At 28.1% G+C, this 26,074-nt stretch overlaps 3 protein-coding genes across 6 annotated transcripts in view; 1 reads left to right on the top strand and 2 right to left on the bottom strand.

Moving 5' to 3' along the window:
* LOC145752841 (E3 ubiquitin-protein ligase UBR5-like) overlaps positions 1–7,526 on the bottom strand; it is a 28,063-nt gene extending 20,537 nt beyond the window's left edge. For 2 of the 3 annotated variants that reach the window (XM_082569193.1, XM_082569194.1), the window contains exons 1-16: positions 7,395–7,526; positions 6,801–7,024; positions 6,230–6,433; positions 5,924–6,060; positions 5,637–5,766; positions 5,085–5,217; positions 4,522–4,700; positions 3,944–4,032; positions 3,333–3,473; positions 3,009–3,207; positions 2,544–2,659; positions 1,966–2,125; positions 1,854–1,884; positions 1,488–1,632; positions 989–1,138; positions 470–632 (exon numbers count right to left, since the gene is read on the bottom strand). In XM_082569193.1, the coding sequence (XP_082425319.1) occupies positions 470–632; positions 989–1,138; positions 1,488–1,632; positions 1,854–1,884; positions 1,966–2,125; positions 2,544–2,659; positions 3,009–3,207; positions 3,333–3,473; positions 3,944–4,032; positions 4,522–4,700; positions 5,085–5,217; positions 5,637–5,766; positions 5,924–6,060; positions 6,230–6,433; positions 6,801–7,024; positions 7,395–7,489 (2,296 nt within the window). In that variant the 5' untranslated portion in view covers positions 7,490–7,526. The remainder of the gene's footprint in view (positions 1–469; positions 633–988; positions 1,139–1,487; positions 1,633–1,853; positions 1,885–1,965; positions 2,126–2,543; positions 2,660–3,008; positions 3,208–3,332; positions 3,474–3,943; positions 4,033–4,521; positions 4,701–5,084; positions 5,218–5,636; positions 5,767–5,923; positions 6,061–6,229; positions 6,434–6,800; positions 7,025–7,394) is intronic. The other variant, XM_082569195.1, reaches the window with a different exon arrangement.
* Positions 7,527–10,314: 2,788 nt separating this feature from the next.
* LOC145752829 (meiotic nuclear division protein 1 homolog) lies at positions 10,315–12,096 on the bottom strand. Of its 2 annotated transcripts, none has more exons than XM_082569177.1 (5): positions 11,958–12,096; positions 11,639–11,762; positions 11,087–11,310; positions 10,819–10,933; positions 10,315–10,558 (listed from the first exon to the last, which is right to left on the bottom strand). In XM_082569177.1, the coding sequence occupies exons 1-5, from the start codon at positions 11,958–11,960 to the stop codon at positions 10,407–10,409; spliced, it is 618 nt and encodes a 205-aa protein (XP_082425303.1). In that variant the 5' UTR covers positions 11,961–12,096; the 3' UTR covers positions 10,315–10,406. The 2 variants fall into 2 exon arrangements, with proteins under 2 accessions (XP_082425303.1, XP_082425304.1); XM_082569178.1 differs by having other exon boundaries at positions 11,639–11,784; positions 11,958–12,058.
* Positions 12,097–12,924: 828 nt separating this feature from the next.
* On the top strand, positions 12,925–24,640 carry LOC145753161 (uncharacterized). Its single transcript, XM_082569557.1, has 22 exons — positions 12,925–13,049; positions 13,406–13,507; positions 13,653–13,746; positions 14,330–14,462; positions 14,845–14,935; positions 15,318–15,422; positions 16,153–16,236; positions 16,611–16,760; positions 16,841–16,948; positions 17,236–17,313; positions 17,445–17,493; positions 17,654–17,739; positions 18,836–18,958; positions 19,145–19,219; positions 19,443–19,553; positions 20,326–20,426; positions 20,722–20,868; positions 21,165–21,266; positions 22,653–22,757; positions 23,093–23,210; positions 23,480–23,648; positions 23,765–24,640. The coding sequence occupies exons 2-22, from the start codon at positions 13,406–13,408 to the stop codon at positions 23,806–23,808; spliced, it is 2,175 nt and encodes a 724-aa protein (XP_082425683.1). The 5' UTR covers positions 12,925–13,049; the 3' UTR covers positions 23,809–24,640.
* The last annotated feature ends 1,434 nt before the right edge of the window (positions 24,641–26,074 follow it).

The following is a 26,074-nucleotide window of genomic DNA, read 5'->3' as shown; positions in this document are numbered from 1 at the left end:
TCGTTTATAGTGCCTTACTCAAGGATGCTACCGCATGAAAGCAGTGGGGATTAAACCTACAACCTCATGGTGGTGTAGCAAGTGTTCTTACCACTACACCCCGCTGCCGGATTACAAGGTAGTATTAATAAAATTTAACAATACACACTTAGAATGGATTACTGTTATATTACTGAAAACCATATTACAGAATAGTTATTGACTAAAAACCATAGGCCAAAAATGGCACTATATAATAAGACAATTTCTATTAAGCCCCATTTATTCCTATTCTTAGAAAGAGCCCATTAATTCACGAAAAAACAATAACCCTAATTTTAATAAAATGTTGTTTTAGAAATTTTTCGGTTTTTAGAAAAATTTGTATTCAGTCACATCTTTTTTAGTAATATAGGAAAATACTACTTAAAACATACTAATACTGTTTGTACTTACTCCAATTTAGATTAAATAACATATAGGAACTTACCAATAAAAGCAGTTGCCTTTGCAGGAAAACTACGCTCCAATACAGTTTTCCCATGTGAAATGTTGAACCTAACAAGTGATAATTTTTCACCTGGTTTGCTGACCAATGCTGATATATAATTATCTACTGCAGATATGCAGTAAATATTTAATTGTGGATCAATCTAAAAAAATTTAATTTTTAGATAATTCTAAATACTTACATAAACTTTACGGTAAGAGACAATTTTATTGGTAAAAGAAGTTGATATATATTTAGAAACTATTACTTGTTTTGTTTAAAAAAGTGTTTTACTATTACATAAAAAACGCCTATTGGCAATTAAAACCCACAATTAACAAATTTATTAAAAAAATTATTTATACAAAAAATAAAAGGACTTGAAAAATGCAACAGCTATACATATATAATAAAGCTTAGTTGGGCCTTTTAATTAAAAAAGGCCATTTGAGGTGCATATATAATGTATAAGTTTCAACAATATTACTATAACTGAAATGCAGAATAACAATTAAATACCTGTAGTCTTCTTGGAGTAACTTGTATACATTCAAGCATATTCGGCACAGACGACTTCATTTCAACGATGTCATTTTTATGTAATAAACGACAAGAACTTAAATCGTTTTTGTCTGAGTTAAAGTTAACTGCAACTATATTTTCGTCCACCTGGTTGTTTAAATAATAGTGAATGTAAGCATTTGGAAACAAGTTAAAAAATTACCTACATTTTTAAATAAATTTTTATTTGATAATTTTTACTACAACATTTTTTAAGATGAAACCAAAATTATCTTAAAAAAAAAAAAAAACTTTTTTTTTAAATAAATTTTTTAAAATAAATGTTTAAATGTATTAAAAAACAATATAATAAATTGAACGAAAGTACTAAAGAAATATTCCATTTATATTTTAGAAATATCTTAATAACATACTGTTAACATTTTTTAAATTAAAATGTTAAAATATATTAAAAAAAAATAATAAAAAAAGTGTGGTAACTGAACTTTTTTATTACCTTGGTAACTATGCCGACAGGAACTGATCTAACATCTTCGAAAAAGACAACATCATTTAAATTCCATTCCTCCTCCTCGTACAATGCTGAGAAATCGGAAGATCTTTTTCTCTTCTTAGATGAAATAGGAGAAGATGACAAAGAACTAAATATTTCAAAAATCCAAAAAAAAAATAATTTAGAAAAAGTAAATAAAAGAATTTTGTGTTTATTTAAAAAAAATTTTTAAAAATTACATATCAAACAAAAATTCTAACAATTTAGATTGCTTTTAAATAATTTTTTTTTCGAAACAAATTTAAAAGAATCTTAAGATACATTAAATTTAATAATCAATTGAAAAATAATAAAATTGTTGTTTCTTACGTTTCAGTATCACAAGTTTTTGTGGCATCATCTAAAAATAATAAATACAAATAAAATACCAAAAAAATATTAATACACAAAATTAAATTAAATTGCACCAACATACACATACCTTCTAAACTGAGAATCTCAAATAAATATTTCATATCCAGGACCCAAACAGATTGCAATAATTTTCCTACTTTAGGTTTTCCACTTGTGACGTTAATTGCCACTGCACCAGCATGGTAAATGGGAAAGTTTTTGAGGCAAACTTGGCTGCCCACTTCAATCTATTTAATAATTAAATAAATTATCTGTGTTAACCTTTTTGTACATTTTTTACAGGCTATTATCTTAAGGTGACAAGTTTTTACAGATTTATTTGAAAAAGCTACCTTTTTGAAAGTGACATACATAGTTGTTATATTTATGTCACTTTTTTGTTTATTGACACTTAAAAATGCTTAGTGTGTGGTGTATCATTCATAGCATTAGACTAAGACCCAAAAGGTTTTAGGTTCGAGTCGCATCAATTTCACACTATTTGCCCTTGAGCCTGGTATTTACAAATAGCTCAAACACGTAACAACACCCTTTTTCAAATAAAAATACAAAAACCTGACCCCTTAAGGTAATGGGAAAAAATGCTTAAATACATATAAGGTAAAATCGTACAAAGTACTGCCCCTAAGTTTTATATTGGTTTACCTCGGTTTGTTTTTTGTTTGTAGAGCTGTCTGCGTTTTGTTTCATCTGTGCATTAGTGGACTCCCACATTTTCTTGCGAAGATTAAAAGGCATGACCCCCCACCAATAAATTCGACCTTAAAAAAGATATGTTTAACTAATTTTTAATATACAAGAGTTAGTAACCAAAAATTAATTCGCTGATATATTAAGAATATATTTTGCATAGTGTTTAGGATACTATCAAATTCAAAAATGGTTGATTTTATAAATTCTTAGTGTAAGTTTTGTATAAATCAACAAAAACTGTGCCTTAATTTAAAAAATTTTGACCTTCAATTTTAGTAAAATATTGTTTTTAAAATTTTGGTTTTTGGGAATATGTCCGTCCATTTAGTAAAATGGTTTTTAAAAATATAGGCAGATATATAAAACCTTATCTGTCATTTAAAAATGGTCTTAACTTATATTAACTCTTTAAATTACCTTGTTCTGTAAGCACAGCAGAATATAGAGAACAAGTGTGCAAAGATTTCACTTTTTCATTTTTCATTACTTCGTGAACTTTACATGGTTCATCTAGCGACTTCGTGTGTTTAAAAACACTTTTGTCCATCCAAGTAGCAGTCGATCCATTCTCAGTGTATATTGAAGCCCGCATTTGACAGCAAGATAAATGTGAGATCTACAAATTAAAATTTTGTTTTAAAAATAAAAGTGTTTTGATAATTTAACTATGGTCCCTACATGCGGTCTTGCGTTTGATCCTACAGCAAAATCTTTATATTTATGCTTTTTTTTAAAAGTAACCTTAAAATTTCCTATTTTTAAGAAATTTGTTCTAGAATGTAAATCAGCTTCTCCATAAGGCTGTTCTTTTTGCCATGTCCACTCCCTCAAGTTTCCTTCAGTATCTACTCCAACTAGATCACTATACATCGAACCAATTTGCTAAAAAGTTGTAACATTTTAATTAGTTTGATTTAACTAATTAAACGAAAAAGATTAGTTAGTTTTAGATTTATTAGTTAATTATAGCAATAGTAACTATTTAAAAAAAAAACAGCAAAATTTACTTGATTTTTTATATTATTGCAAGTCCCCCTTATTTTTTATATTATTGCAAGTTTTTTTTCCTTGATGAATTAACTAACTTCATAGGTTAAACATAGATTTTACAATTGTTACCACAGATCAGTCTGAAGTTGCCAGATGACAAGTTTGAATGTCAATGTTCATAATATCTAAATAACTGACATATGCATTGGTTTTTGTCTAAACAGGCACCAGTTAAATTGCTTGTTTTAAATAGCAGTTAGGATTAAAACAGGTCCTCCTATTGCTAAGCCAGGAGTTATAAACCCACACCATTGAATACAGTTTAGAAACAAAATTTTTGGAAAATTAAAATTACTAATTACCTTGAATAAAACAGGGTTTTTGTCAGCATCTAACCACCATTCTAATGTGTTCTCAACCCAAACTCCCGATTCTGTTTTTAAATTTAAACCTTAATAAAAAAAAGAAATAAACCTGTTTATTAAATCAAATATTGCATACTAATAATGAGCTTTTTCAAATTTGTTTATCTATTTAATTTTAAATGCAGAATTAAAAGGAAAAAAAATAAACCAGCAGCGCGGTGTAGTGGTAAAAACACTTGCTATACCACACATGAGGTCGTGGGTTCAATCTCCACTGATCTCATGCTGTAGCGGCCTTAAGTATGGCGCTATAAGCGGTACGAACTCCTACTGAGCTAGCACTTAATCAGCAGCATTATTATCGGACAATTATAAACTGTAATATCCCAAACTGCCACAGGCAACTCGAGACTGGGTCGGAGTAACTGATGTTACTCTATGTTTAAGTCATGTATTTGATTTTCCCACATCGAGGATAAAGATATATACGAAAAAATAAAATAAAATGTTGTTTAAAAAAACTAACTTTAATTGTTTTATCTGCTTTAAATAGTGTACTTTTAACCAGATTGTACCTGTAGCTGAACTAGAAGCTGTCGGTTTTGTTTTACTTCCACCAGATTTAATAACTTCTTGCCAATCATTATTAAAACTTGGAATTATTTCTTCGGTAGAATCTTCCCTAACCTCATATCGACTGCTCTTGTTCACTCCTCTGCTGCTGCTAGTGGTAGTGCTTGTTGAGCCAGCACGACTAGAATTTTGCCAATAAATTTTTTGGTTAAAATTAAAAAAATCATTAATTTAAAAACAATTGAAGATTATAAAAGTCAGCCAATGTTAGAAAGGTATATTTTTACAACAAAGAAAAATCAACATTATCATATTTTTTGTATATTTATCCTCCGTGTGAAAATTGACAACTTCGTGGTGCAAACATAGGGTTGTTACCCGACCCATTCTTAAGTTACCTTTGACAGGTTTAAATAATATTGGGCATATTGCCAGTTAACCAACCTTTCAAAAGTATTTTTTAAATGGCATATTTTTTAACGATGCTACAGCACAAAGCTGTAGAAACTAAATTGGCTGCCGGTAATTAAACAACAGTTTGTAATCGAAGGGCTGCGATATTTACCTTGACAAACTAAAACCAAATATTTCTTCGGACAACATGGCATCAGCGTCAATGACCACTCGGGGGTGATCTCCTGGGTGCATTCCCCCATCCAGCAGTGACATCAACTCCTCGCCAGGAATAAAGTCGCTACCTGTATTAACATAGAATGTCTGTGAGCATTAAGCAAGATTGATTATTCATAAGAAAGGTAATTAAGCTGTGAAAAAAAAAAAAAAAAGTATTAAAAAATATTTAAACTTCAATTTTTCAATTTCTAAAATTAAATTTTGCCTTCTTTAAAGTTTAAATAACAGTCAAATTTATTTTAATTAGTTTCCAGCATATCAGTTTTACAAAATGCTGAATAACAATAAAATAAGTATAGGCTATATATATATATTATTTATAAAAAAAAACAATAAAATAAGCAACATAACAAATAGGATAGAGCTATTCTTCACTAATAAAACCATTTAAAAAAAAAAGCAACAGACTTTAATAAAATCTATTTACTCAGATGTCTTTACAAATATTGATTAAAAATTAAAAAAAACAATGTTTAAAATTTACCTGTGTCATCCATGTCATCATTATCTTCATCATCCCGACTCAGCAGATTATTAACAGCAAGGTTTACGTCCAAACTTGTTCTTTGTAATTCTTTTACTATTATGTTGTGTGATTTTCCTTGCAACACATTCTAAAAATTTTATAAAAATAATCAAAAAATTAAACAGAAAACAAATAAAAAAATGAACAAAAAAATGAAAAAAAACTGATCAACTTTCATATTTGAGTTATACCAAAAAAATTTATATTTCTTCGACAAACAAAAAAAACCTAATTTTGGTATATACCTGAACTTGATTTACAAGATCCTCCGGGACTTGGGAAGCAGGAACCACTGGTCTCTGTCCTGAAAGAACTGGCAGCGATAAATTGCGTCCACGCACTTGACCTGTTCGAATTAACCTGATTTTAGGACTTGGCAATCCTGTGTAAATTTTTTAAAGAAAAGTCTATTTTTTTAATTTTTGGTCAAAAAATGGCAACAGTTTTGTATGCTCAATAAAACCATTTTAACCATGTATGGTTGCCCTTAAAAATTTAATGACCAGTAAAATATAAAATCCGTTTAAAAGGTATAAAGTAAAAAATTTCACCTCCAGGTGCTGAATTCTCATTAGCTGATCCTCGAATTCGTTTGCGAGCTGAAATAGAAGAGTTTGACCCCTCCGCAGCTGTTGACCTTATGACACCAATTCTTGACCCCCAACGACCCCATGAACCTCCACTTATTCCTAAAAGGTCAGTTTGTGTCCATCTTGAGGTGTCTCTGCTTGAGCGAGATGTCAAAATTGGGGAACCTTTGTTTATATAAATAAGTTAAAATTAATTTTAATGGCTTTAATTTATAATTAAAAATTACATTAAATGTTTTTTATGTTTATCTTGATGTGTTAAGTTCAAATTCATGGCTCAAACATATCATTTTTAATTCAACCCAAAGAATAAGTCGCCTTTTGTGCGGTTTAAAATATTATTAGGTATTTTGTAGTCTGCAAATCGATTTTCAACTAAAAAGGAAATTTGTACCAATTATAGGGTGCTACTTAGGGGCGCTGGGACACAAAAGCACTGAAAATCAAACCAATGACCACATGCTATGTTGTCAAGTGTTCTAACCACTACACCATGTTACAGGTAACTAGAAAAGATTTTTGAAAAACTGACCGCTTTGATCCTTAAATGTGTCTTCTCCGGTTTTAGTAGGTGGAGCTGTATCTTCTCTTTCAAGCACACTGTAACCCAGCCTACAAACTCTTCCATCTTGTAAGAGAAAGCCAAAGTGATTTGGTCCAACTACAGAGTCTTTGATGTCATACTGATTGAGTTCCAACAGAGCAGCAGAAAAGTCACTTTGCAGGCGAATGTTATCTGATAGTAATCCAAGAAGTCTAAAATAAAAATCTAAAATTATTTGTATTCTGCCAGAAAGAGCTTGTTTAAAATACTTAAGAGCAAAAACAAACAATTGTACATAAATATATATACTAAAAAAAATTATATATATATTTACAAATAAAAAAGGTATTTTTTTTATGTGAAAAATTACTTGAATTCATTTATGCATATATATATTAATTGTAGTGTGGTTTAATGATGGATGCGTGACTTAAAAACAGGTAAAACATAGAATTTTTGAGTTAAATAACAAAAGACTAAAAAGTCTATTTATGTATATCAAAAATGCCATTAAGCTATAGTTTGAATACATTATTCAAGAATCAAACAGGAACACTGCGTCTATTGAAAGAAAAATTTTACCTTTCTTGAAATCGTTCCTCCTCCTCTAACGAAGTAGAAGGTTCGTTTGCAACAGATTGAACAATAAATCTTATATTCGTGTTTGCAGTTTTCATACTTTTTATATGTTCTAATTTGAACTATAAAAAAATAAAAGTGTTCATATACATACATCATGGACTATTATACATAATTAACACATAATGGTTAGGTATGTCACGCTGTTCCTGTAGAACTTTTATAGTTTGTAGCTTTTGCCAACCATATCTGATATAATATATATATATATACTAAAAAACTGGGATAAAATTCCACAATTTTATTTAAATATTTATATATTAATATTTAGTTTTCACACAAAATATGACTGTATGAGAACTGTAGTGTTTAATTTATGTTGTTTAAAATCTTAGAATTTTATTCAATAAATTTTGACAAGTCAGTCAAATATTTGTGTAGGCTACTTATTTTATATAGGTAATATGATAATGGCTGAGTTTTTTTAAGTAAAACAGCTACTGGCCAACTGACTGCAGAAAAAATACAATCCTAAAAAACGCACTACATTTTAACAAGTTATAAATTTGTTCTTGACACGCGTTTCCAACAATATTTACACATTTTCATTCTGTTACACAACCAATAATTAAAAATTGCGCTATGATGTTGTAACACTACAACGATTTCTTAATCATGACAATTTATTCGATAGAGAAAAGTATTTTCTTAAAAATTTTTCCAAAAACATGCGCTATTAATTTTTGTTCTGTTGCCCGACAGCTAGCCTTACAAATGATTAAAGTGGAACCCTGACTAGAAGAGAGAATTAAAAAAAGGGAAAAATGGAGATAAGGCATGCTTTTTATCGTTTTTAAAAAAAGAGACAAAACTTTTTTTGTGAATATATCTTTATCCTCGATGTGGAAACGTCGACTGAGCGATTTAAACATAGAGTACCAACTGTGAATCCAACCCAGTCGCAAGTTGCACGTGGCAGTTTGAGATATTATAGAATATAATTTTCCGATAATTATGCTGCTGTTTAAGTGCTGGCTCAGCAGGAATTCATACCATATATAGCGTCTTACTTACGAGTCCTTGGTTATGAGAGCAGTGGAGATTAAACGGATGCCATCAATAAGATCATAAACGGATTTGGATATTTTAGGAAAAAAATTTCATTTACCGTAATTAGATAAAACCAGTAACAAAATCATTACAAGAATGGTATCACTCAGGAATTGAACAACTAACGTATTTATATCAACTCAAATGAATAAAAACTTTGACAGAATAGCATCACAGTAGTAATTGCTTCCATAGTGAAAATAATATTAAACTTATTTAAATAAAAACTGCTATAAGATTCTCCTATCAGACTTATCTCAAGTTGGCTGTAAAATCACAACGACGAAATAAGATCGCAACCGACGGAATAAGATCGCAACCGGCGGAAAAAGATTACAACCGACGGAATAAGATCACACTTGACGGAATAGGATCGCAACCGACGGAATAAGATTACAACCAACGGAATAGGATCACAATCGACGGAATAAGATCGCAACTAACGGAATAAGATCACAATCGACGGAATAAGATCGCAACTAATGGAATAAGATCACAATCGACGGAATAAGATCGCAACCAAGGGAATAAGATCGCAACTGACAGAATAAGATCTCAACCAACGGAATAAGGTCACAATCGACGGAATAAGATCTCAACCGACGGAATAAGATCACAACCGACGGAACAAGATCACAAGCGATGGAATAAAATCTCAATCGAAGAAATAAGTTTACAATTTAAAGAAATATAAAAAAACGCGAAAATCGCATTGGCTGTTTATATAAGATTACTGTCTGTTAATTTAAAACCAAATACTTAATAAGACAATTTTTATTAACCCCTTACCCAAACCCTCTTCTGGGAAACGCCCTTTATTTTCAAAAGTAATATTAGTCGTCGGTTATGACCTTATTCCGTCGATTGCGATCTTATTCCGTCGGTTGTGATCTTATTCCGTCGATTGTGATCTTATTCCGTCGATTGTGATCTTATTCCGTCGGTTGTGATCTTATTCCGTCGGTTTAGATCTTATTCCGTCGATCGCGATCTTATTCCCTCGGTTGTGATCTTATTCCGTTGATTGCGATCTTATTCTGTCGGTTGTGATCTTATTCCGTTGATTGCGATCTTATTCTGTCGGTTGTGATCTTATTCCGTCGATTGTGATCTTATTCCGTCGGTCGTGATCTTATTCCGTCGATTGCTATCTTATTCTGTCGGTTGTGATCTTATTCCGTCGGTTGTGATTCTATTCTGTCGATTACGATCTTAATTTTTTAAAATTAATACTGAAAACCAGATTTTATTCCGATATGGTATTTGTTCTTCATACATCTATTTGTCAAATCATCAAAATCGGTATATTATATTATTACCTAAGAGGTTATGTTAAGTATAGGGTCACTTTACGTCATAAGTATTATTCCTAAAAAAACTTTAATCTGGTAATTTGAGCTTAGTCCTTTTGTGGTCATATTACTTGCATGAGATTCCTACGCATCCCCGATTAAACCAATGACCTCGGAACGTGGAACTAAAACAAAAAAGTGGGGCTAAGGAGAAATAAAATAACTTACAGCAATATGTATTTTTTTAAGCACGAAATCCTATGAAAAGTTATGTGAGAATTAACGTTATTCCCATATAAAGAATAATGACCGATAAAATAAATTTTGACTAATCTTTATTCTAAACATCAAAAATTCGCTTTACTAAATGTTTAAAATTTGAAATATTTTCTAATTTAACCTAAACACAGATGGAAATCAACAATTTTTTTTATTAAAATAATATGAAACAACAAGTTGGCAAACAAAAAACAAGTTGAAAATTGACAATAAAATAAAAATAACACCTAAAGCAAAGCATATCCTAACTTTAAAAAAAGTTTTATCATTTTTTGTTGGTAGTCTATTTTATCAAATTAAAATTATTTCTAAACGAAGCATTCATACATTTTATTCACACCAGATAATCCATTTCCTCTGGTATTTCAAATTGTTTGTTAATTTGTGTTTCATCTATTGGAAATTTTCTTTTGATCCAACTTTTAAGGGAAAGTAGGTTATCAGTCCACCTGTTAGCGGCATCTTTAGTGTCAACTGCATCAGTTTCTAAAATTTAAAAAGGGGGTTAATCAATACTTTTTTATTATCATTTTTAAAAATGTAGTAAAATGTTTTTGAATTCTTTGGTATATATATAAATATAAGGTTTTTAGTTTTTTTTTTAAGATAGTTGCTTGTACCTACCCATTTATTTAATAAATAATTTTTAAAAAGTATTTTGGTATTGAACACAAAATTAAAAATATAAATTTTATACCAATAAAAGAATAAAAGCATCATTTTATTAGGTAAAGTAATTTACTAACTTAATTTGTCAATAATTTTAGGGTCACAATCTTCAAATTGTTTTGCTTCAGCTAAAAGTTTTACTTTCTTTGCTTCATACAGCGGAAGTTCTTTAAGTATTTTTTCTCTTTCAGCCTAAAAAATAAAAATTTTTGCATATTTTTATTGTGTTAATAAAATTTTATTTTAAAACATTTGTTTGGGTTTTAAAATGTTTGATTTTTTTAATTTTAATTTAATATTTTAATCACATCAATTGACCCAAGTTTAAATTATTTGCAAACTTACAGATGGTTTTCTATCTTTTTCAGCTTCAGATATGGATTTGTTTAGATGTTTTTCCTTATCTTGCAGTTCCTGTATTTGTTTTTCAAGTGCTTTTAATTTGTTCTGCTTTATATTTAAAACCTGACTTGGAAATGCCCAGTAAAAGCTGCTGCTTCCAACTTTTTCGGAATTGACCAAGTCGTCATCTACCAAACTCTGTAAAACTTCTTTTACCGACATTGGAGCTTAAAAATTAAGTAGGTTGTTAATAATATCAACTTTATGTATATATACATTTGATATATTTTATTTTACATGTCGATTTTAGTGGTCTTCAATAAAATTTAGAGTATATAAATTTTAATGAACCATTATAGTAATAAAAAATTTGGTTAAGGCTGTAAAATTAAGGAGTTTGTTCTAGGACTGTAAACCACAAGTGGCCCATTTATACAAAAAAACTTCCATCACGATATGTATATACTAATGATCAAATCTATTTATTGTTTTAACCAAAAAACAGATTAAACTAAATAAAAGGTTTGAGAAACAAAAGTATAGTTAACTATTTACTGATTCCTTTCTGTTTGGGTGCAATTTTTTCAATCTCCTTCAGGTGAAAAAATTCCTTCTTTTCAAAAAATATTTCCAACATTCTTGTTCTCTTTTCTTCCAAACTTAATCCTCGTTTTTTAGACTATTAGAAAAAAGATTCAAAACTAAAAAAGTTTCCAATATTAAATAAGTAACTAATATAGCTAATTTTTTTTAATTTTTTTAAATTGACAAATTTCAAAATAACGTTTATGATATATATAACATTATTAAAACATTTGGATTAGCCAGTATTTTTTCCCCTAAAAATGGGGAAATTTTAAAATCAAACACTTACCATGGTGAGTGATGTAAATTTGTTTAGAATAAGATCAATATAGAGCTAAACTTCAAGGCATGCAACAATCATGTTTTTAAAAATGTGTTGTTGGAAATTCTTTAACAATAATTTATAAACAGAACCCTTTAAACAAAACTTCATAATAGAAACATAAACTAATTTAAACAAAACCAAAACTAAGCCGTAAAATAAAACAAAAGAAAGCAAAAACTTTTGGCCAAATTATAAAGTTTTTAGTTTATAGTTATGGTATAAAAAATGCTTTTTAATATTTATACCATAACAAAACGTAACAGTCGCATAGTCAGGATAGTTAATAGTAGGTTAGTAAACAACCGTATCGAAAACATTTAATATGGCGCGAAAATATTTTAGTGTTGCCAATTGTAAACTAATTTGGATGATAATAAAACTTAAAAACAACTAGTACTTAATATTTTGTATAGTTTTTTTATTTAACAAAATAACTGCAGCAAAAAAAAAATATTTTTGTGTAAAATTAAATATTTTATAACGTAATTTTCTAATAGAATTTATTTTTATTAAATAGTTTATTATATTTTTTGCACAAGTTGTTTAAAAAATAAAACTAATTTACAAAATTTTGTTGTAACATAATGTTTATGTATCAACGTTTTTTAAAACTTCGTGTGCATAAATAGAAAGAAAAATATTAATGGTATTGGTTTTACTTTGCGGAAAGTCCCTTTATGGTTAAACTGTGACGTCACATTCAATATTCGGCTTGCTTTATGTTGCCTAGTTACAATATTGTAAAAAGTTTTAATGTTATTGGTTAGACCCTTTTCGTGTTCTTATCTGATATTTTTACCCGCATGGTGATAACATCGTATATTCAGTAGTTAACTGGTAATAAATCAGTTTATTATTTGGTTTTACTCTATGTTAGGCCGTAAATGGGCCGGCTTATGTTATTTATTGCTTTTATGTTTTATTGATTTACAGAATAATAGCACATTGTTTTAATTTCAATAGCAATACCAATCATCTAAAATGAAATAAAATTAATTAATTTATAATAATCTCAAAAAGTACAACGCTTAGACAGAGTACAATCAGGCTGTCAGGGTAAGTTAAAAATATTTTTAAGTTAAAAATAAATAAAAGTAAATAATAAAATAAAAACTAAAAGTCTATAAAGTCATATACTATATATTATTAGCATAATGTGCAAAAAGATTTGCTTGCCTTTAATACCCTTTTTATACACCTTTTTACACTGCCATGCAGAGTAGTTTTGCAAAATTTACTGCATGTTTAATCTTTAAAATGTATATTAACTCTTGGTTAAATTGGTAATGGGTATAATAATGCATTTTAAATGTTTAGGTTGTGTGAATACAGATTTTATATGTTTTTTTTAGTGACAAACCAAAAAAATGTTATGTTTTAGTAAATCTTAAAAATTATATAAATTTTTTCAGATGTCAACTTCAGTATCCAACATAGAATTGTCGTCTGGGTTAAATGATCAAACTGAAAAGACATTAACAGAGCTTCTTGATTTGTCATTAGGAACACCTGAGGTAGTTTAACTTATAATTTAAGTTGCTATAGCATTTTTTTGCCAATTAATTGCCTATGGGCATAATAATTTGTTATGAGATAATTTATTTTTTTGGTATTGTATTTTTTACTTATAGAAAGTTTTTTTATAACATTTAATTTTAGATTGGAGCTGTTAATTTTAATATTTTGCACACTCTTCTCGGTTCAATTTTAAAGCGTCTAAATCTACAGAATGTTGTTACAGAAGTTAGTACAGGTAGTTAAAAAATCAATTTCTTTAATATAAACTAATTCATACAAAAATATTTAAAAAAAAATATATTTTTTCAAAATAGTTTTTTAATAAATTGTCCATTTTAATTAATTTTTAAAATAAGAAGCCAATTTTGCAGCATCATTGTTATGGTAATTTTATGAGGCAGTCTCAGTTTTATGATACCCCCCCTAATTTTTTTTGGTCTGATGTTCTGTTCTGTTTACTCACTTGGGCATTAGGCTTATCATATTAATATTAACATTTTCAGATTATATTTTAGTATTAAATTTTTTACTTACACCACCAAAAATAAATACTTATACAAATGTGTGGGTTTTACAAATGCGGTATAAGTTAGAAATAAAACTCAATAAAAAAACAAAAATTTTTTTATTATCGTACAAAAAGTGTGCTAAGAAATTCAAACGGTTTATTTATTGACTGTTTTAAAAATTTTATTATTCTGTTATCAATTGTTACGACCAATTTTTTATTTAAGTACTGTTATTTTAAGATTGTTTTTTTTGTTAATTTTTGTATAATTTCCTGTCTAATTTTTAAATTGACAAATGATCTGCTACAGATCAAATTCCGGTTGTTGAAGCTAGACAATCACGCTCTGTTGAAATTCTTGACAAAAAACTTTCTGACTTGGAAACTCAACTTGAGGTTTTAAATGCTCTTCCCTCAAACAAAGATCTCCTTGAGAAAGCCAAGTAAACTTCCTTTTAAATTTTGATTAACTTTTGTAATATTTTTGGCATTTATTTGTATATATATACAATGTATAAACAAACTTATCTAATATTGTTGTGTAATACATATAAAAAAAGTCGCTGGTAGACACTAAACAAGGCATGAAAAATGTAAAATTAGATTAGTTTAACATAAAAACCAATGTTTTAACTTTTGTGACAAGTTTATTTATACAAGCTTTGATTAAACAACTACAATTAGGCAATATAGGCATGTTAAAATAGCAATAGCTATACAAACAAACCATATAATTACCATTACTAACTTTTCGTATTCTTGAAATACTTATTTTATTTAAGCTATGTTATTTCAAAATATCAAAAATATGTATATTTTAATTAGATCTGGCACAGCTTTAAGTCCAGCATCTGATGTGTGGCAACATATGCAACTACAGAAAAAAGTTTCCAGTAACGAAGATGGTGTGTCAAAGGTCAGTTTGTTTATATTTATTGTATGTTTATTGCTCAATTTTATAGACAATCAAAAATGGAGGTATTGTTATGAAATTAACTTATAAATGTAGTTTACAGTCTTTAAATGAACTGTTTACCTTAATGCCTTTTGGTATTTGCCAAATTTTAACTACTTATGTTGTTCTTTTATTAAATATATTAAAGTACTCTTGTCCTCTTTATTATCCTAACTATATATTCACTCTATATTTAATAATAGGTTATTAATATAAAAATTTATATTTGCAATAATTAATATATTTTTCTTACCTTACGGTTCTCACGTCTCATTACCTTATTTGTCTTAAATATTAAACTAAATTAAATGTGATTTGTATAAATTATAAACTTTTCTTTAAGGCATTATCTCTGATTGATGAATTAATGAGGGAGATAGGCGACTTAACATCAACGCAAGAAAAAATGCAGTCTGATATGAATAAAATGAAAGAAAAATTAAAACAGGCACGTACAATAATGTTTTAGGTGGTATTTTTTATAAAAAAATTTTAGTTATTTATTTTTTTAATAAGGCTGTATAGAAATGACATACACCCACGCATTGTTACATGTTTTGTTTATTTTTATAAATATTTTTATTATAACATTTTTGAAGTGTAAGATTTTTTTTTGTTAAGTTTATTTAAAAACAAATTCAATTTGATTTCAGTACCCACTTGTTTTATGTTTAAACAGTGTCGACAGCTGAGTGGTGTAATATGTTAAATGTTTCTGTCTCATACCTGTTATGTTAGCTATACAATCTTTCTAAATAAAGACAGTCCAATATTATTGAAAGTTTAGGCACAATAGACTGAACTTAAAAATATTAGCCGGGCTTGTTTAACAACAAACCAAACAATAGGATTTCAAAAAATCCTTTGTTGAGGACTTGGTTTAAGGCTCTGCCCTAAATCTTCGTTATATCAATAAAGCTGAATGTCATTTTGTTATATTGATAAAGAGTTTCTTTATTATTCCTTTAAAATTGCAGTTTTTTTAAGATTTAATCTATTTAGCTGGTTAAAATCAAAATGCCAAAATGTTTCGTGTCGATTAACCGTTAATATTATTCTTTTTTTAAAAGTATTTTCAAATTGTCTAACTTTAAAAAACTTTATTGATTTTTTTTAGCAACGTTTTTGTTTTCTTTTTACTCTTTGATTTTTAAATTTATTACTTTATTATGTTTCAGTCTGGTGATCTTAGTGGAATTAATTCTCGCTTGGATGCTTTGGAATCTTATGACAAACGAATCAAAGATTTACAGAAACAATCGGTAATCATAAACCACTTTTTTCTATTTTAATTGTAAAAACTCATATTTAAGCACAACAATTTGTTTGTTAAAAAGCAATTGTTTTTATTTTTTTAAATTTTTTATATTTTTGGGGTTCAAGGGCTTGAATTATGTCCATTGAGATAATGTAGAAAGTTAGGTTTTTTGGATTGTTGTTTTTATTTTTTGTATTTACTTTTTAAAAAAAAAAGGATTAGTAATTCCAAAATTAAGGCTAATAGATGGTATTAATATAAAGCAGTACCCGTATGTCATAGAGTAAAATTTTACTCAAAAAACAATAGCTTTTCTAATAAAAGGAACTTAATAAACCTAGAAAAATGGTGCCATAAGTTGGGAAAACTTTTTTTTAGGATGCATTTGCAGCCAAGCTGGATCAATATCCTGATGCAAGTGAGTTTGAAACTTACATTACTTGGCCTGTGCTCGAGGAGGCCTTAAGTCAACACATGAATAAAATGGAAGAACTCCGCGAAAAAGTGGAAAAGAATTTGGAAAAACCTGTAATTTTTTTTTCCAAAACATCTTAATTTGCAGATCATATTTTTTTTATATTGGCCAAAAGAAATTGTTTTATTTTTAGGATTCAGTTGTTCCGGACATGGAAGAAGAGGAGGTTGTTCCTGAAAGTCTAGTAATTTCCCGACCCCAAAGTTCAAGTTTGAGTTCTGCCAAGGAGAGATTTCCACAGGTTTGAAATTAATTTTAATGTTAGAGGTTAAGAAAATGTTTAAATATTCTTTATCGATGTCAGTAAATTTATGTGGATACAGAATCATGAATTATCCTTCAACACATTAGAAGAATCTTATTTAAATGGGTGTATTCTAAAAATTATGGGTGTATTCTAAAAATTAAATTTATTGTCTCTGTTTCTATGACAGCTGCAGAAAGTTTTGTTCATTTTTTTTCTAATTTTAATGTATTTCCATATTTCTATTTGGCCTATTAATCCCTTTTATTAATTATGTTTTATAGGCAACTGAAATGTTAGAAAGAATAGGAGCATTGAGTGATCGTCATGAAAAACTTGATGACAGAGTTGTCATGGTTGAGGTATAGTAAAAACAATTTAATTGTATACACGTTTTTTTTGTAAAAATACTAAGTAAAAGATTTAAAAAAAATTTTTCATGCTAGGAAATAATTTACTTTTTATTTTTTCAATAAAATCTTTACTGTTTTAGGAAATATTGCCGAACAAAGCAGATAAGTCAGACTTAGATGGCATTCAAGGTATTTTCATTTTCAATTTGAATTATTTTGTCAAAATATAAATAAATTTTATTAAAGGTCTTGTTAATGTAAATCAAAATGATTAAAATTTTCGAAAATAAGAAATACAAACGTTTTTGAAGATTTAAATCTTAAAAATCGAATTTAAATAATTTTTAAGGAAGGGGTGCCATTCCAGACGATCTACTTGATCAACTAGAAAAACTCAGAGATCAAATTAATGCACTAGAGCGGGAAAGAGAAGGGGTATTTTATTGATTTTTAATTAAATTAAATTTGTTTACCATTATATGCATTTTTATTCACCATAATTTTAATTTTAAGTAAGTCTACTGTAAGCTAAGAGACTAGTAGTTTTTATTTATTAAACAAATGAATATACACATGAAAATTTTTTAGTTCAAAAACGTTAAAAAAATTTAGTTTAAAGTAACAAGAATATGTTAGTAATCAAAAAATTATAAAAAATTGATCGGAATTTTGGTATACTATTTTAAAAAAGTTTAGGTTAGACAAGAAAAAATCGTATTTAACAGTCAGCATGTTATTTAGATGAGCAATACAATCAAATCCCAGCAGGAAAGTATAGACAGTATGCTTGCCATAAAAATACAAATGTCTAACGAGGGAGACAGTTCTGGATATGAGTCAGCTGGAGGAGCCTCTGGATCTATCGATCTCAGGAAGATGGAGCTTTCCTTACAGAGACTTACTCAGAAAATGAGCAGCCATGTCAAGTATTTTTTGTTACATTTTGTATTATGGCTATTTTAAGTAATGAACTCTTTAGTATTTAGTAAAGTTTTCGTATATAGAACAGTATTCAAATTTACAGCCAGGTAAGTGTATAAAAATAAAAGTCCTGTTAGTTATTACTACGCTATTAAAAGCAAGTATGCAACAGCAAAAAAGATTGCATTGTGTTGAATTAATACGAAATTGCTAGGCAACTACAGATAAGTGATGAAGAGTTAGGCACATCAAACCAAAACATAAAAAGTGGAATTGAAGATGTTTTAGCAAGGGTGAACGAAATTGCTCAGCAGACAGATCAACTGCGTACTACACAACAGGCACTAGGTGAAACAGTTAGTTTATCAGGATTATATAATGTGGAAGGTATATTTGAGGATGCAAATCATGAGTTGCATGCCCCACCAGCTAGGGATTCTACTCCGAAGAGAAGTTTGTTAAGGAAAAAGGTGCAGAGAATTATTGAAAGATTAAAATTAAGAAGTATTATCAGACATACTTCACCTTGGCTTATAAAAATAAAAATTTTTTGTAAAGTTTTTATTTTTAAATATGTTGAAAAAAGTTCAATTGTGTGTTCTTTGTACAGGAAGCCACAACTATTACAAATATTCAAAATGCTTTGCTTAATCTCCAAGCTGAAATGGAAAAACTTGGTCGTTTGGTGAACATGGCAATAGATGAGCACACTAACAAACAAAAACATATTGATGTAAGTTAATTTTTAAGAGTTTCTTGTATTTAATGTATGTAGTTTTGAGAGTCTATAGGTTGCTTAGAAATATTAACTTTTATTTTTTAATTTTTGTATCCATTTGTTTATTGTATAAATTTTTGAATAGTTTCATTAAATTTTGTAATTTAGGGCTTATTAAAAAAATATTTAAAAATTTTTTAGGCTTTGTATGGATTTGTGGAAAAGTTGGATAATGAAAAGGCTGACAAGGAAAATGTAAGAAAAGAAATCGATGTGGTAAATATCTTTTGCATTTCTTTAAATAAACTTATGTTTTTTATCTTATAAACTTAACCCTGTCAAAAATATATTGATTTACTGTATTATATTAGGTTTTTATTAAAAAATAACTAAAATTTCTAACTTTTAAAAAAATTTTAAAACAAATATAAATTACATTTGTTCAACTAATTTTATTTATGGTACAAAGTGTCGTTAATAAAATACACTTTTATTTTAGAAAGCAGATAAGCGTGTTTTAACTTCCAAAGTTAATCGAACTGATTTCGATCAAACCACTAACGAAATAACTAAAAACTTGGACAATTTGCTTGAAAAGATATTGGGGCAGGTAAATTCAAAATTAAATTAAAAATATTAAAAATTGACAGGTTGTAAAATTAATCAAAATTTTTTATGAAAAGTTTTTTGACACTTAACATGGCATTCCTACATAACATTTTTAATATATTCAAGCTGGTAATTTTAAATCTTTACTCAAATATGTGGAAACCTTTTTTTTATTTCTCTCTACTACCAGCTAACTCTATTTAATTTTAAAACATGCTTTATTATTATATTAAGTACAATATTAAGAGTTTTGGGAGGTATTAAGTTAAACCTCTTGAATTATGTTGGATACATGCTATGTGAGGTTAAGCAAATAAAAAACTTAAGTTAATTGCCTGCTTATTTATTTAGAATTAGATTAGGGAGTGGGTTGCTTTTACAAGCTTTGGTATCTATTGACAACAAAAATGTAGACATGTTTTTGTAAATGGCATTTACAATTTTTAATGTATTTTGACAATTTTCCTTACACACTTTAATTTAATTAGATTTAAATGTGTGAACAAATCTGTTATTAAATGATTATTATAAAAAGTGATTATTTTTTCCCAATACTTTATTAAATTAAATTATTAAAAATTAAATATTTTCTTAACCCTTAAATATAACTGTTAACTTTTTCTTTGTTTGCAACATTTTGATCAAACCCTTATAAATTTAAAATTGTTGTAATTATGGGTTAATTTAATTATGTGTTTAAAATATATTTCACAAGAGTTTACCTTCTTAAATAGCCTAAACATTAGTAAACCTGGACTAATTTTTAATTACAGGAAAATGAGTGGCAGAAAGGAATTAAGGAATTGTCTTCTGAAGTTGATGGGAAACTTGATAGAATGGAATTGGAATCATTGAAGCAGCACTTAGAAAACAGGTTACATACTTCGTTCAATTAACATGTATAAATTTAGTACAAACAAAATTTTAATATCAAATATCCTATTATTCCAGCAAGGTGTTATTTTTAAATTACATTTTTATGTTAAAATATTTTAAATTACATTTTTATGTTAACTAACTATAACTGCATATTAGTACAGTGGTATATTATATCCGGTATAGATGGTAATTTTTTAATATTTTTTTGATTCTATAAATAAGTTAAAATCAATTTTCTTTTATCACAATATATTTGTAGGTGATTTAACTTTTCTAAAATTAAAATTAAGATTGAAGGCGATGAGAAAAATGTTGGAGCAAACACCGCAAAAGGAAGGATTTCCAGAGGGAGATGATGCAGCCGGCTTTCGCAAACAACTACTGCAGAGTTATCACTGCATCTCATGTGATAGACCTGTAGATATGGGTCCTGCTGGGTAATTATTGAATATTTCTGTATCATGTTTTAACCTTTTTTTGTTAAAACCAGCGCTGAAGCCTAATCACTGGATAGTTTCTGTGCTAGCCAGTGTTCAAAATTGCCCATGTGTGTTCAAATTATAAAGAAATTATCAAAAATATATAATATCTTTAGATGTTGATTATAAAATCTTTATCACATTTGCGTTTTATTTTTAGGATAATTATGGGTTTTTTGTTTTGTTTGAAACTTTGTTTTAAATGAAACTTGGTTTAAAATATAACCAAGTTTATTTATAAAAATTCTTTGCAGGCCAATTCCCTCCATCCCAGCTACTGCTGGACTACCAGCTACCAAGTCAGTTCGACCTTATACTTCCTTTGAACTTGATCAAATAAGGCAACAGGCCAGAGGGTAAGTAGAAATTGCCACAGTTTAAAAAGCAATTTTTCATTTTTATACTGTCTTACTTAAATGCATTGATATATTTTTTTATTAGTATGATATTCTCATTTTTTATATTATTGTTATTTTTGTTTATACAGCAGAGTGTAACCTTATTTAGTTTTAGCAAAAAATTTAAGGGATTAGAAATTTATTCAATTAAAAATAATTTTTTTATTTTTTACACTATTGAAATAGAATGGCATCAGGAAAAAATGCAGCTAATTTTAAAGCAGCTTTAGAGGAAAGAGAAATGGCAAGATTACGAAAGTTGGATGAGTTAGCTTTCCGTACCCACTATCCACCCCATACCCATTACCAGGGCTATACCGGGTGCTTATTTAGTTATTGTTACAATTAGTAGTTAAAGTACTAGTTAGTGGGTTATACAAAAGTAATAAGGGTAAAAGTAGAAAAGTGTTTAGTACTAGAAATAAGATGTGGGTTTAGTAAATGAAATGTCCAACACTGTAAACAAGGAAAAGTTTATGCCCTTTCGTTGTTTTTTTGTTATACATAAAACATGTCTTAATTTTTTCAAGTTAGGAAGTTTAGAAATAAAGGAAAATTCAACAGGATTTAAATGCTTTTTACCTTTTATAGCTATAGCTAATTTTAACCCATTAAGTTTTCTCAATACCTATAAAGCAGGCTAAAAATAATTTTTGGTTCACACAGTTTAACCAAATCATATAAACCCTTGTCAAATAATTATTTTTTTTAGCAAAGTTTTTTTACACACTTTTATCATGCAAATTATTAAAAGACGTCCACTTAAACAAAATAATTTTCCAATTATAAATCAAATACAGTCGAAGCAATTGTCTCATAACACAATTTATTATATTGTGTAACAGATTGTTACAGCCTCGCAAACTGCCTGCTATACCATATTATAAATTGTTAAGAGAATACAGGTAAATTCACAAAACCATTTTTCACAATTGAATTTTTTTTTTAATCTTAATTGATGCAATAAGGAAAAATTGATTTAAAGAAAATTGTCATTTGAATGCAAAACTTGCTATGCAGCATGTTTCTTACATTTTTAATTGCCAATGCCTGCCCATAAAATTTAAATTATTTCTATGCTTTTATATTGTTAAATTTTTGAGACTTGAGTTTGCCTGTTTTGCAGCACTTACATCATTATTCACGTTAGTGCATGTATGCAATCAATTATACCTTTTATCTATATCATAATTTGAAATGTTTATAAAAGCAGACCTTTAAATGTGTACTTTAGTTGTTTAAAATGTGTCTATTTACATATAAGTAATGTTATTTTAAAATTGGTGAAAACTAATTTTAAATTTATAATGCTAAATATGTTTTAAATGTAAATGATATTTATAGGGAAGAGGGAGAGATAGACTCAGTTATGCCATCAGGTCGAGCTTGTGGTGGGAATTATACTTTAACTTATCCTCACAGGAGATACACAAGGTTGACTCACCTTAGGTAAGTTAGGAGTTTAAGTTAAAATGTTGTAATTAAAATACAAAACCCCTCATACTTTCACATTTTATCTATATAATTATTCACTTAAAGTTGTAATTGAATTTTAAGGAACAAAAGTTATCTTTTTTCAAAATTAGGACTAGTAAGAAAAAAATAAATACATTGACAATATAACAATATATTTCGAAATCTAAGATTTTAAATCATATATAATTAAAAAACTATAATTAAAAAAAAAAAGTGTAGTAAGGATTGTCAGAAATATTATTTTAAAATTTTTGTTTGAAATGCGTACATTTCTTTAAAGTTAATATTTATGTTCTTTATTAAATTAGTGAGTTGTGGCAAGAAGAGGAAGCTGTGCTTGATGAAGCACGAGAAGAGGTCGAACTACAAGGTCATGATGGTCATATTTACAAGGGAAGACTACCTAACATTCCAATGCCTGTTCAGGTTTGATTAAAACAAAACATTTTTAATGTTGCAATATTTTTCTTTAATATTCCAAGTTCTATTTTGACATTTAAAATTAACTGGTTTTCAAACTTACTTGAATACTTGTTACATGCTATTTAAATACATCGATTAATACTTTTTTTAATGTCCTCTAAAATTACATTTTTTTTAAATTGTGTGTTTAAAAAAATTTATATTACTAAATTCTGTTAAATATGCAACTTGTGTAAAAGTTATTAAATAATATCAAAAAACAATTATTTCAGGTGCGCAAAGATGTGTCCTATGGCTCTGCTGGACCACAACCACAGCCAGGGATTTCTCCAAGACCTAGTTCAGCAAGAATGGGGGTTCGACCTCCATCTGGAGGTCGTCGTCCTATGTCCTCAGGCAGTGAAAGACTACGAAACACCCCTCCACATTTATCCCCAGATCGTGAGTCTATTCACTCTTTTTATTCATTGTAAATATAAACTTAAAACAGGCATTGTAGAAATATTTAGATACAGTTTTATGGTTTAAACTGTAAATCAAAATTGTATTTATTTTAGAATCTCGCAGCCGTATATCAGCTACCAGCACCACTGTCGAATAAAAAAACTATATGTTTTATTGTTAATTTCTGTTGTGTATTATAAAACTAATCAGTATTAATATTGTTTTAAATGATTTTATTTGTTTTGTTAAAGCAGTTGCAATTAATATTCTGTACCTTTATGTTTATTGTATAAATTTAAATTTAACTATTTTTCTAAGTTTTTGATAGCATTTTTATTTCTATATTATTTTTAATAAAAGTTGGTAATTCCAAAATATAATATGTTTGTCGTACAAATGTATACTATTTTATTATATTTTATCTTTTTTGTATTACGTTTATTTTAAGCCATGATTTTGTTGTTGTCCGTCCAGAACTACTGTGAAAATGATATTTTAGTAAACATTAAGCTGTGATTATGGAAAAAAGTGTTGGTTTTAGTGTATTAACCATAGTGCAAACTATTTAACTTGGAGTAAACGTCCCATTGTTTATGTGATGCAAATGCAAAAAAACTAAAACCTCTACTCGTGTTTTGTTTTTGTAACTTATAGGGCTAATGTTATGTAAACTACATTGTACATTTGCATTACGATATTGCATGTCCTATCACTGTTGCCTTACAGTAAGCAAATTAAAAGTGTTAACGTATGAAAATTGTTAACTTTAAACTAGTGTCAAATTTTATATGTGAGTCTAGATTTTTTCTGTAGTTTTTTGTGTATTTTGTGTCAAGAAACCACTGCTTTTTGTATATCACGCCTAGCTTTTAACTATATCCACTGACCAACCACTTTTGTAGTAGGAAACACTTGTCTAAAACTTTTCAAATGTACCTTGTAATTTTAAACAGTATTTTAACGTTTTACGCTGTCCAATTCCTATATTATAAAACGTCCTTTTTTGAATCTCTAATACTAATGCTAGAAATGCTTATAATAAAGTTGCCAATTTTGTCATTAGGGTGTTATGATAAGTAGGACTTGAAGTTGAGTTGTTTACAAGTAAGTTTTCTATTATTATTATTAGAAGAAAATGCGCAAAGTTGACGAAGTTTTAAGTTAGTCTGTTAAATGAAACAGTGTCATTAGAACCACAATGTAAGGAAAATGTAGGTCATTTTTTTTCATTTTGGTTATAACTTATTTGTTTTACCATTAGCTGGGTAGGGATCTATTAAAATTTCATTCAAATGACGTCACTTCCCGCTGATTGTTCTCAGGAATTGTAACAGCATGAAATCTTAATTTACAACGAACTAATTTTGGTGAATGGATAGTTGCGGTAATTTCTTTATGTCTATATGTGGAGTGGGGAAAAAATCGACATTTGACACCAAAATCATATTTTATCATTTCCTTAACGACCGTTAGTGTAGCTTTTATTCAGCGTAGGTTTTACGTAAATAACATACTGAAAATCTTGAAACGGTTTATTTTTTAGAAAATGCAGTTTATTTCATAGATCTTAGCTAACACATAACTTTAATAGTGAGTTAAAATATGGTAGTATCCCTAGCTCGTAAGGAGATAAAATTTAAAATTTTGTTAAAATGTTATTTATGTTCATCAACAGAAACTATAAATTACACAAAATCATGTTTCGGTTTGTTAAAGCAAAATAGGTCATTTCCGTTAAAAGTACTCGATTTTAAATATCAGACTAAACAGTTCACGAAAAGTAAAAAAAAACGAAAGTGATATTTTGTAGGTTCACTAGTAAAAATACAGCAACGTATTTAAAAAAATGTAAAATAGGCCTAATATATTTACACTAAAAAGAATACGAGAACATTATAATAAATGTACATCTAAGTAAGCTGACACTCAACGCAAAAAAGATTAAATGCCTACGAAAGTGAATCCGGTTATAAGATTCGGGTTTGTAGATTATTTCAAGGACAGATGTATTATAAATTTTAGCGCTTTTAGAAACAACACGAAAATCTTATTTTGTGTGATAGTGTAAATAACACTAGCACAATGCTCCAGTATTATGATAACAAACAAAACATTTTTAGTACTTTACATGGCGTGATCGCTAGTTGATAGTCACGTGGTTTGCCTACGGTTCACTGAGTTTAATAGTAAACGCGTGTCTAGGGATTACACGTTTTGTAAAAGTTTCCTTTAATTATTTCTCTCCGTTTTGTTAAGCTAGGAAATGATGACATATGAATCAGTTTATTATTAATTGATTATTGTGAGCGCTAAAAGGGGTTAGGAAATAAATTTAAGCTGTAACATGTTATATTTACCATTAAACTATGCTTTCGTAAAAATAAAACGAAACTAGCAGACTAACGAACTTGCTTTATAATAAT

Source organism: Corella eumyota, chromosome 5, assembly GCF_963082875.1.
Source record: "Corella eumyota chromosome 5, kaCorEumy4.1, whole genome shotgun sequence".
NCBI classification, from domain to species: domain Eukaryota; kingdom Metazoa; phylum Chordata; class Ascidiacea; order Phlebobranchia; family Corellidae; genus Corella; species Corella eumyota.
Note: the sequence above shows the minus strand (reverse complement) of the source record. Positions and strands in the feature narration are given on the sequence as shown.

Bases quoted from the DNA above. Each gene is read 5' to 3' on its own strand.
- LOC145752829 (XM_082569177.1), bottom strand. The intron at 10,934-11,086 runs GTAAGTTTGCAA...TTTATTTTTTAG, and splicing joins AAAAAGATAGAAAACCATCT to GCTGAAAGAGAAAAAATACT. The intron at 10,559-10,818 runs GTTAGTAAATTA...TTTAAATTTTAG, and splicing joins TAAAATTATTGACAAATTAA to AAACTGATGCAGTTGACACT.
- LOC145753161 (XM_082569557.1), top strand. From the start codon at position 13,406: ATGTCAACTTCAGTATCCAACATAGAATTGTCGTCTGGGTTAAATGAT. The intron at 17,740-18,835 runs GTATTTTATTGA...TTCTTTGTACAG, and splicing joins TAGAGCGGGAAAGAGAAGGG to GAAGCCACAACTATTACAAA. The intron at 22,758-23,092 runs GTAAGTTAGGAG...TTATTAAATTAG, and splicing joins ACAAGGTTGACTCACCTTAG to TGAGTTGTGGCAAGAAGAGG.